Genomic DNA, 12,367 nt, shown 5'->3' on the forward strand with positions numbered 1-12,367 from the left:
TTATAAAATTTTCAGTAAAACAACAACGCTTCCTAAGCACATAAGAATTCAATTATCGCCATGTTAGGTATATGCAATTATGTGTTTGGATCGTGCATGCCTATAAATTTTGAATTGTTTGTCACAATTCATTCGATCGACGGGATTAATGAGACATGTCGTGAACTTAAATCTTACCCATACATTTATGTATCCCGAAGGTAATAAAACAAAGAGAAAATAGCTCTCTGTCGGCCGCTACACTACAAATCATACTCCATCGAATCGTTTAAAGTAGATCCATCCTCTTTCTCGATTAGTATGCGACTTTATCATTTGGGGGTAAGCTCACTTCGGTTCAAACTACACGGGACTAATTCATTGCGAGTGTCCTATTTCATTGATGGTGGATTACCTGCCTGTCTTCTATCAGTTTCGGGAGATAATCCGGTGCCCGAAAGCTACGTTATTTCTCGAACATCAAGTTCCTCATAGAAGATATCGAGGCATGTGAAGTCGATCGACAAGAACGGAGTGTTAGTATGTGGTGAGAATCAACGAGGTTGTCTCTTTACAAAGGGTGGCCTGGCAGCATGCATTGCCACCCACGAGACTCAATGGTCACGGGATTCCTTTGGTTCCCTTTATTTGATCTGATTTCCTTCACATATTTCTTCTCATTTAATTCGAACACTGAATTTTTCTCACCAATGCTTTTTCCATGGCGGTGCTTCTGTGGCGCTCCAATTATACTTATAATTTCATAATATGTCGTTGCCAATAAATCTAAAAACATCGTAACATATTACGGTATTATAAATTAATTTTACGGTGTGTTAGCGTAAATAACGATGCGAAAATTGCAATTGAATGATGGATTATTGTGCCTTTGATTCCCTGATCTTCTCACCATTTTTTAATTTGCATTATGACGTTGTCGGACGGTGCATTTCGTTGGATCCAGATATTTCTGGTCTGAACTCTAGGTGGGGGAACCCATGCGCCCACCGGATCCGATTTGAGTATTTTGCTTTGTCTACAAATTTTAAAGTATCGTTCAAATTTCAAAGAAGAAAATACAAAATAATAATTTGTAAATCTACTATAGATGTATGCAACTACCGGATCCAAATTGATTTTTTGCTTTTTCTCCAAATTTTAAAATATCGTTCCAATTTGAAAGAAGAAAGTACAAAAAATTATTTTTAAATATTCTATGTATCAATATCAAAGCATTATGAAAGTTTCGGGAGTTTAGACATAAAGATGATTAAGCGCGTTAGTCACAAGATTTAACTAAAGTGCAAAGTAAAACTTAATTATATTTCTTATAGCAATGTGACTACAAGTATAGCTCACATAATGAGTATATTACAAAGGTGATTATTTCTTCCTTAACATTTAGAATAGTCATGTATGTGACGTGTATTAGATTCTGCGAATATAGGGAAAATTTTGAAAGGAAAGAAAACATTATTTAGAAATGCATATTCTATTATAAAAAGATTATTATTTAATAACTAAAAATGTCAATGTCAGTGTCGATTATGCCACATAAGACGGCTTGTGTCAACATTAACGATTTTCAGCTAAAACAAGCTGAATAAATTCAATTAGCAAAACACGAAATAATTTAGACCTAAATTGGTACAATTAGAACATTTGTAATTGATTTGGCGCAATTACAACAGATTTAGAATCATTATTTATATTGGTCTTATTATTCATCTATCTAATTAAAATGCTTTTTACTTAAATAAATTCGCTTATCAAGTCCCTCCAGCGCCAAATCCGATCAGATGGAGAGCGTGGGCCATTTGGACAGCCTTCAACCATTCATGGTACGGATTCCTTCTCCTCCCCTTTTTTCTCCACTCTCGTCTGTTTCTCTGCTGAGGAATGTTCTGTCGGTCGAGTACCAAGAGGCATGTACATTTTCACTTTTTTTAGATTATATATTCGGGATGTGTAGAGTATGAAAGTAATTCCTTATAGTAAGATTAAACGTACAACATTTGCCTTCTCTTTGACACACTAATTCTAATTGAGAAGGGTGGGTGGTGCACCTGCACCGGCACCGGCACCGGCACCGGCACTGGCACCAGCACAGCATGAACTTTTCCTACTAAATGACTTAGAAATTGAAGCATAGGATAGTGTAAGGTGGTATTAGACCATCAAGGGACATATGAATCTGAACACTCATGGATTTTCATAATATTTCTAATTATCTTTCTAATATAGAGGGTAATATCGTAATAATACCAGCACACTAGTACGATGATACAAGCACATTTAGGACTACTAGACATAAAGGACCATGATCATCCAAGCTCTTCTAAGTTCCCGTGCCGGGTCTCATTCCGAGTTTCTCCGAAGATGATCGAATCCATTGCGGAAAAATGAAGAAATGCATGGCATCGAAGTTCATCCGTCCACTGCGAAACTGGAATTGGGCTTTACATTTGGCCCATAGGCCTCGACATTTCATGTTTGGAAGGTAATCGCAGGGCTCGCACCATCCGTCTATTTCTTTCGCTTCTTGTTTTGCGGCCTCTCTCTCTCTCTCTCTCTCTCTCTCTCTCCCCAGAAAACACTAGTGCCACCAGCACCAAGGTAGGCCGATTAATTTGTGCCGACGTACGAGCTGACTGCATCGTGTCGAGTCATATTTGAGTTTTTTTGCCGCAATTCTTGTCCTTTTTTCTCGTGTGATGTTGGTGTCGTGTAAACTGGACGGGTCCAACTTTACCAACCCCTACCCAGGGAGGTTTTAAATAGGTGTTGAGAGCACATTATTTCGGGTACCTTTTTCAATATTGGATGGATGGAATTAGCACGCATTAAATATTTGGCTCTCTATACCTAATGATGGAGATGCATTAGGACCTAGTTTGATCATGACCTGACGGTCCGCAAACTTGGACAATATGTTGGACCGACGCGGATTCACCAATTAACCACACGAGAACGTAATTATTACTCCATCGTGGACCTCTTGGGAGGCTTCCATCATCATATCTCTTGCATGAGCATGGTTAGTTTTGGTGTTCTATCAGTTTGAAATGTGATTAGTCGCAAGAAAAATATCTTGAAGTCCTAAATCTTGTCTATCAAGCTCAAGCGTTTCAAGACTCTTTCTCTCTCCGCAAGCGTTCTATTTGCATGATGCGGCTTCCCACACCGCTCTGCATTGCAATTTCCGCTACGTTATCAGTTCCACGGGCGAAAGGACTCGCGTATTTGGCAAGATCTAGAGGACTCGATTGCATAAGTCAAGAAAATTAGAAGACTGAATTGGGAAAGAGTACGAAAGCCCAATTGCCTGTGTAATAACAATTAGATGACGTTACTTAGCAAAATTAGACAACATAACTTTAGGATGTTGATTATAAAAGCGTTGATCGTTGATCATTTGTGTATCATGCAGATATTAAACTTTTCCAAGTTTTAATTAAAAGGGCCGGCGCAAGGAGGATTAGCAATAATGCAATACATCAAGGTCGATCTCTAATGTCTTATGCATCACATCATAGTTAGCCATGGGAGTAGCGAGGCCAACCGTCCTTTACCTTTAAAAGTTAATTGTACAATTGAGCTTTCTATCGATCCATATCTTGCAATCCACACACTTTTAAGCAAAATTCCTTTGTTCCGTTGAGTTAAAAACGTTTTGCAAAGTTTCTTCGTCTGATTGCTCCGAAATGATTACCATGAAAGAGCAAAAGAAAGAGAGTAATCAATGATTTGGTAGGATTCAATTGGTGCTTCAAGAGGCTTGAACACTCAATGCTTCGATTACATAACTGATTTGGCATGGTGGGATGTTGTACTTTCACCTAGGTACAAGCAAGATGGATTGATTGAAGTGGGAATCATTCGAACTGAACCAAATCAATTGGTTTTAGGGAGTATCAATTTAGTTCCCAGTTCAAGAGTGTAAACTAGATAGACTATATATATGTTAATTTCTTAAAGACCAACAACTCAAGCCCTAATCGCATTATCCTTTCGTGCGACTCTAGCCTTTAGTCTTCCCCTCTCACTGTAGTGCCTCACGCCTAGCTCTTCAATCTTCAGTCTGCCTTGCTCTTTCAGTCTTTCCATTTCTTGATTGAGTCATTGAATCACATCCCTCTCGGCTCTCGCAACTTTCAAAATGCCCTTTCACTCTCATGGTCTCTCTATTAAAGTCTATTTTGGAGCTTTGCCTTTTCAATTTGCTCTAAATTTTTCGTTGTGTAGGTGCCTTGCACTTGTGTTTGTTATTATGCAAATCCATGCAATTGGATGTGGTGAGCAAACTCGCGGTTCACACATATGTTGTTTCTCTTGATTCGGTGCGGCCAATTTGTATATTCCGTGTGGTATATTGGCTTGGGCGTGGTGTAATTTAAGCCAACATTTAGTGCTAGTGACGTGGTTCATTTCCAATTCGTGTTAGATAGCCGATGTACATGACACAAAGAAGGGTTAATGCTTTAGTCATAGTGTGGAGAATATAAATTAATATTTGTAGTTTTTTTTTTTTTTTTGCTTTACGAAAGGTTTAATGATTGACTATTGTGAAATTTAACGTCTTAACACGTTTTTTTTTTTTTTTAATATCGATACACTCACTTGTGAAATGCCCCCGCCGTGCGGGGGAGCCGCAACCCACTCTCGAAATTTACGCGTCCCTACCTCATCCCATCCTCGAGAAGGTGGGGATTTAACCCACCTCCCCTTCCAGCCAAAATGTTGGAAGATGAAACCCCCAGTGGTTGCTTAACACATTTAAGGATAGAAAAATTTGTGAAGGCGACTTGTTCTAGAAATTGAGAATCGTCGTCTTGATTCGATTCTTAGTTTCTCGGTGGGACCGTGGGGATTGATTATCCTTACTTCCTCTCGAAATCGCTGATTAATTTTGGTTAAACGCCCTAAACGCCCCCCGAATGAAGCGGGCGATACCGAAGACCGCGGATTTCTATTGAACATCCGACCGGGGGGGAGGAAAGCGAAACGGCGCCACGTTTTTGTGCGCGCTTTTGTCGCTCGCGAAAGTCAAGCGCGCGGAAGTTGACGAGGCAGCTACCGGAGGACGAGACGTCGCCGTTTCGAGGATGCAGTAAAGCAACGCCTCCGCTGCAATCGTGCGGTCACGCGTCCCCGTCGCGATTGAAGGGGAAGGGAAGGGAAGGGCGGAGGGGAGCGTGACGTCGGCGGTACCTTGGCGTAGAATATTTGAGGGGGAGGGGAAGGGGATGTTTTCTTTTTTCTTTTTGGATCTATTAAAAAAAGAAAGAGTAATTTTATTCATTGTTTTATTTATTTGGGACCCCAATAATTTATTCAAGGGTAGACACCGACAGCTCGCCTTCGAGCCGCATCATGTGACTTCTCAGCTGGAGCCACGGCGCCGTCGGTTGTTGTTTCTGGAGCCCACCCACTCACATGTGTTTCTATCTCTCTCTATCTCTCTCTCTCTCTATAGCGTCGGTTGTCATGTACTGGCCTTAATTTGCGTGAACTGTACCTAATTTTCTGAAATATCAATTTCCAGGCGGGCATTACGTTTTTGCCACCCTTTGCCAGTGAGGATTATTCAATTTTCTCGTGAAAATAAAAGGAAAATCAAAGCCCTAGAAAAAGAAAAAGAAATGGAAAAGATCACCAAAAATCTCAAATTTTATCCAAAATTACAAATTTATCCCAAATATTTTTGGGTAACATGAAAAATTCGAACTTTATTAAACGTGACACATTTTATGAAAAAAAAAGGTGACACATTTACCCTAAGTTTTTTTACGTGACATAAAAAACTCTGAATTTCTATTCGTGTGATACAATTACCATAAATTATAGGGCATTTTGATATTTTTACTTCTTAATTTGTTTTCTTCTCTCTTCCCTCACAATGCAACGGAGGCGTTAATTTTTTCATTTTTCTTCTTCTTCTTCTCTCTTCCCTCCGATATTTTTAACCTAATATTTTTCATCCTAGTCGTTTTTTCCACACCCATTACATTCAACATTTCTTTCATGTTTGTTTTCTTTTGAACTTATTCAAATTGGAAAAAATGTTAGTTCTATTTGCAAATTGTTATTTTATTTCCCTAGATTATTCTCATGATCGTGAATTTTTCACTTTGATATTATGGTTAATGCATGCATTATACACAATTTACTACGTTACTCAAATAATCCTCTTGTGTTAGAAAATTACCAAGTAAAGTTTAAAATGAACTCATTAACAATTAAAAATCCGACTATTAGATTCACCAAATAAAATGAAAATTAAGTTGTTAAAATACCCGTATTACAACATAACGACACATGCTAAAGTTATAATTAAATGAAATGTATATTAAATCCTAGTAAAAAAGAAATACGCAACTCATTAACACAATAATTAGCTTTGTTTGGTCAAATAATTAGTTAACTATCTACCGAATAATTAATTTTTTAAAAGAGGTACACAAATTTTTAAAAAAAGGAAGAAACCAAAAAAGAAAAAAGAAAGAAAGCAATAACCTTAAATTAAGAGTTGGCCATTTTTAACCTTAATAAATATTGTTTGAAAGAAGTATGTGTAGTTTCGGTTTTAGTAAAACCGAAACAAAAAAAAAGGATGCAATAAATGATCTTAAGTTAGGAGCGAGACCTACAAGAGATGGTATAGTAAATCCGACGTAAAATAGGACGTCGGAAGTCAATACGGAAATGAAAAATGCGCGAGCCAAAAGTAAACGATAAGGCTATCATAATTGGATCAATAGGAGCGAGTGTGGCCACAACGTGAGATTTTCTAAGTATGCCAAAAGCTACGAGGATCTTGATTATTCAACAAGTTATCATCAAATGAAGCGTTCATGGCGTCATGCAAATTGCGACGGTAGCTACTGCTTTTAGCTTGACTGGTGCAGGAAGGTTTTGTCCGCAATTTCGAAAGGTAATTTTTTCCAAAATGTAATTTGTCAAAGAGCGATGGATCACCGTCCAACCGACTTTCCACGAAATTTACCATCAAAGCAAGTAGGCACGCCAAGGGAGGAGGACTCGGGGTGGACCTTTTACCTCGAAAAACGCCAATTCCCTCTTCCACGAACCAACGAAAAAAGGACTGCGAGAAATCCCGTCTCGTCATAAAACCGCGGCTCGACCCGGCGCCGAGGGAGCCGGGCGAAGAAGCCGGCGCGCGAGAGAGAGAGAGAGACGCGTGGTCCCCACCTCCAGGCTGTCTGATGTCCCGAACTCCACCTAAAGCTGCCTCACTAGTGTTGTCCAGTTCCTGTTTCTCTCTCTCTCTCTCTCTCTCTATATCTCTCAACATCCGCATTTACTTTTACTTCCTCACAAGTCTCATCCCACGTGTCTCCATCTCCCTCTCTTTCTCTCTCCTCTTTCCTCTCTACGCAAACCCCACCCCCCCCTTTCCCTCTTCCACAAAAACCCACTCTCCCCAAGTCCTCCTTTTTAGAGAACCGAAGCAGAGACTTCTCCACCTCCGAATTCCAGCCACCATGGACCGTCGGTTCTGTGGCCTCGCCGCCGCCCTCCTCCTCCTCCTCCTCCCTATCGCCGCCGCAGCATTGCCCCACCGGGCCGCCTCCAACGCCACGGGGGCCCAGATCAACTCCAACTCCGTCCTCGTCGCCCTCCTCGACTCCCACTACACCGAGCTGGCGGAGCTGGTGGAGAAGGCCCTCCTCCTCCAGTCCCTGGAGGACGCCGTGAGCCGCTACAACCTCACCATCTTCGCCCCCGCAACGAGGCCCTCGAGCGCGACCTCGACCCCGAGTTCCGGCGCTTCCTCCTGGAGCCCCGCAACCTGCGCTCCCTCCAGACCCTCCTCCTCTCCCACATTGTCCCCGCCCGCCTCGGCTCCCCCAGTGGCCCCTCCCCGACTCCCGCCCCGCCCGCCACCCCACCCTCGGCTCCGACCCCGTCCACCTCTCCGTCGCCCCCGGCTCCGGCCTCCCCGCCGTCGACTCCGCCGAGGTCGTCCGCCCCGACGACGTCGTCCGCCCCGACGGCGTCATCCACGGGATCCAGCGCCTCCTCATCCCCCGCGCCGTCCAGGAGGACTTCAACCGCCGCCGGAGCCTCCGGTCGATCGCCGCCGTGATTCCCGAGGGCGCCCCGGAGGTCGACCCCGCACCCACCGCCTCAAGAAGCCCGCCCCGCCGGCCCCCGCGGGGTCCGCGCCCGCGCTCCCCATCTACGACGCCATGGCCCCCGGCCCTCCCTAGCCCCCGCGCCGGCGCCGGGCCCCGACGGCCCGCGCGGGCACTTCCACGGCGAGGCCCTGGTGAAGGACTTCATCCACACGCTGCTCCACTACGGGGGGTACAACGAGATGGCCGACATCCTCGTCAATCTGACCTCGCTGGCGGTGGAGATGGGGCGGCTGGTGTCGGAGGGCTACGTGCTGACCGTGCTGGCGCCCAACGACGAGGCCATGGCGAAGCTGACCACCGACCAGCTGAGCGAGCCGGGCGCGCCGGAGCAGATCGTGTACTACCACATCATCCCGGAGTACCAGACTGAGGAGAGCATGTACAATGCGGTGCGCCGGTTCGGGAAGGTGCGGTACGACACTCTGCGGCTGCCGCACAAGATGGTCGCGCAGGAGGCCGACGGGTCGGTGAAGTTCGGCCAAGGGGACGGGTCGGCGTACCTGTTCGACCCGGACATTTACACCGACGGGAGGATCTCGGTGCAGGGGATCGATGGGGTTCTGTTCCCAGCGGAAGAGACGGCGCCGGCGAGTACGACGGCGGCCGAGAAGAAAGTGGTCAAGGTCGTTGCCAAGCCCAGGAGAGGTATGTGTCTGTCGATTTTCAGTTTACTGCCAATTTCTTGTTAATTATCGTTCGTTAGTCTAATTTCGGCGTTAAACGTAATTGAACCGCAGTTAGTTGTTTCTAATATTGACATAGAAATCACTTCGAAGTTGGATCTTTGAATATAGAGTTCAATTCGGGGCGAAATCTACTAGAGATTGTCGATCGAGTGGTGTGAAATATCCGTGATAGCGTCTTGCATTTATGATTTATTAGAAATCTTCTCACGACTCCATGTAAACTGGGCCAGCATGTATGAAACTGTCAAGTGACATGTGATGCGGCATGGCCACATGGCCGAGCAGCATTAGAGCATAGCATTAGGAACTGGTTGAGCCAGCCTTGGACATTGCTTAGTTTTAAAGCAAATTAGTGTGTCCTGACCCAACTCGGACATTGCTTAGTTTTAAAGCAAATTAGGGCGTCCCGATGTGCCGGTCCAAGGAAACCAAACATTACAGCCTTGCCTTGGTCGCCGGTCCTGATTGATTCTGTCGATACAGATATTTTAGGTCAGAGAGACGAAGAAAGAGCCTGGGATTGATGATAAATGAGTTGATGGGTGGGTTAAAAAGTTCAAAAGTTCATTGCAATGTGTGTAAGGTGGGTTGGATGCTGTCTTGGTTGGGTGCTCATAATTGATGGTGAATGGTAAAGCACATAGGAATGGCGCAGAAAACGCGTAAAGATTCCCTTTTTTTTTTTTTTTAAAGGTTTTGTTCTTCTCTCTCTTTTAGTGTGTTTTCGATTTGATGAGCTGTTGTGTAGTAACAAGCAAGATTAGGACACCCTCTCTGGGTCATCATGATCAGACAACGGAGAGTGGGTTGGCAAGGAGACAGATGCCACACGTTAGAGTGGGCATATTACTTGCTTCCCCCAATCATTGGTCGGACTAAAAGTCTGATCTTTTTAATGATTGTTTCGGCGTTTGGGATAAACATGTTCTTTGGGGTAGAATCTATAACATTTCCAGAACAACTTTCATGAAAACAGAGGGGATTACACTTTTACGATCTCGGGAAGTTTCGTCGATGAGTTTGGCTTTGCTTTCCTTTCAAGGGTCGTGTGGGATTTGCATAGAGGAAGTCAGTAACTTGTTTCTTTAATGGTCTTGAGTTTGTGGAGAGAACCCTTTTCGAATAATTAATTCGGAAGCAGCTCATTTCGAGTTAGTTCTGGACAAATCGTGATGATCTCACCTTTGTTCTTTTGACTAAATTTGATTAGGATTTTCTTTAGGTATAGCCTAGAGGAGGAGCGCACACACAACTTAGGTGTTAAGTAAAGACCCACCCCACCCACATGCAGTAAAAAGCGCTTTTGATATGGCGGCGCCTGCGCCGCCGCATAGCACGTCGGAGTGCTATCGCCGAGCCAGTCACATCACGGACTTAATTGGCTGAGGCGATGTGAATGCTTCTTGATTGGGTTAGTGATATCGAACGAGTCTCGGCAAATTATGAGAAATTGCGGAGATCAATTGGCTGACGCGATGCGAATGCTTCTTGATTGGTTAGTGATATTAAGCGAGGCTTGGCAAATTACGAGAAATTACGGAGAAATATTTCGTAATTTGCCGATCCCCGCCCCCGCCCCCGCTGAGAAATTGACGGGCTTTCTGTCTTTTGATACAAAGGATGCAACTGCCCAGCTGTGAACCACATTCCCCTAACCCTACCACGAGTCTTAAATATCCACCACAGCCTGTCTTAACTAATGAGTTGGCCATTGTTCTTATTATTGTTTATTGGGCACGATGCTTCCATATATACTTCCCAGCTCACCTTCTATCATTTGCTTTGTAAGTTTGTCTCCTTCTTTAGAATTTTCTTTTGGCTGACTTTTGAATACCAGCCACTAGTCAATTCGGGCATCTTGCGCTACTGTCGTGCATTATTTCGGGTTGTGTCGGCTGGTTTTTTATTTCCCCCCTGTTTCATTTAATTCATGCATGTGATTAATATGATGAATGAGTTTAATCAAAAGCTAATATGGTTCTGTTCCATTGGTCGTGACAGGGAAGTTGATGGAAGTAGCGTGCAGTATGCTCGGAGCTTTTGGGCAACATTCTCATTTTTCCTCGTGTCAATAAAACAATAAAAAGTTCAATTTTTTTTTCTTCAATTAAACTCTTCAAGGAGGAAAGGCCAAAGCGTGTATATGGAGAAAGGTGTGGAAACCCACTTCTTTAAATAAAGTTCAAAATGTTCAGATTCCGATTGCTTTGTGAGAGGTGTAACATCTGTAAATTTGATGCTGCAGGATGACTCTGGTACAGTGGGATTCATAGATGAGGCTGAGACATAAATGTGGGGGGGTTTCAGGGATTTTCTCAAACCATAAAATAGAAGAAGACGATGATGTTTTCGCTCTTTTCATTTACTGGAAATTTAATACTGTAATTACCGAAATCGATATTTTTTTGTATAATTATTCTTGTGTTGTCACACTGCCGCTGCAAAATCCATGGGCACCATTCTTGTAAGACCCTCCGTGTTGCTTTGTATCTAAGTGGTGGTTCTTTTTGTGCTAAACTTGTCGGTTTCATGAAAATTATATATAACAAGAAATCGCTTCCCGTGTGTTTTGTCTGCTTATACCCTTTTAATCATGGAAAAGGGTCCGCCTGATTATGGTTGGCAGCATAATTAATGAGGAGAATAATGAGGTGATGATGATGGGAAAGGGTATGGTAGGTGTTCGATTAAATTAGTCATGGTGATGACGACAGGTAAGAGCAGATGGACCTAGTTTAGGTGTTGGCCTCTCCTCTTCGTTGAATAAGCCAAACTAATCAATTTGGCTGGCTAAATGACATGAAAAGTTCATGAATGTGAAAGTGGAAGTGAGGGAGTTTGACATTTGGAAACGAATACGGAATTGATCTCTATGGTTGAGATTTCACTTTGGATGGAGTTGGCAGTTTCTGGACAGGCTATCATATTCTTTTTTATTTTGGGGGTCGTTAGGTCATTATGCTATAGAAGCCAAGAAAAGATCGTGGAGTAGTAGAACTTGAGATGATGTTCTAACCACTGGGAGTTAGTGGGGATTGGCCATTTTTCTAGTAATTCCTCCTCGATTATTTTCAATTGATTGTATCCGGGTCTAGCTAACTTTAGCAAGTGCCTCGAAGTCCTGGCCGGCTACACATATTCAATAACCATTATCAATGTTTAGTTTATTGATTATCGATAACACAAAATGAAAAGGTACTCATCATCGAAGCTGTATTTTAACCGAAGTAGAAAAGACGGTTCAGCTTCTCTCTTCTTTTGTTCCACTTTTGGCTAGATTTTCATTTTCTTGATTGTGCAATGGAGATGGTCCAATCTCCTGTAAACTAGAGAACAAGCAACTGAACATTATGAGCCGCAGCTCCGATCAAGGCTCCCAACAACCCCTGATGTCCTCCTTAAACCTGATTATGATTCTGAGCAACTGCTAAATGTGTGAAGATTAACCAAATAATATTATGTGATGTGACAGATTCCAAATGAGCCTCTAACAAAGCATATGCCATATTCTATAGATAAGTTTTGTGACATGCATATAAT

General features: G+C 43.1%; 1 protein-coding gene across 1 annotated transcript; it reads left to right on the forward strand.

Annotated features, from left to right (window-relative positions):
- Positions 1-7,387: 7,387 nt before the first annotated feature.
- Positions 7,388-11,392, forward strand: LOC104446682 (fasciclin-like arabinogalactan protein 17). The gene is given in 7 exon segments (XM_010060510.3): positions 7,388-7,719; positions 7,722-7,847; positions 7,850-8,116; positions 8,119-8,205; positions 8,208-8,786; positions 10,829-10,980; positions 11,073-11,392. Coding segments are annotated over 6 exon segments (1,368 nt in total). The 5' UTR covers positions 7,388-7,484; the 3' UTR covers positions 10,903-10,980; positions 11,073-11,392.
- Positions 11,393-12,367: the final 975 nt, after the last annotated feature.

Source organism: Eucalyptus grandis, chromosome 1, assembly GCF_016545825.1.
Source record: "Eucalyptus grandis isolate ANBG69807.140 chromosome 1, ASM1654582v1, whole genome shotgun sequence".
Lineage (NCBI taxonomy): Eukaryota > Viridiplantae > Streptophyta > Magnoliopsida > Myrtales > Myrtaceae > Eucalyptus > Eucalyptus grandis.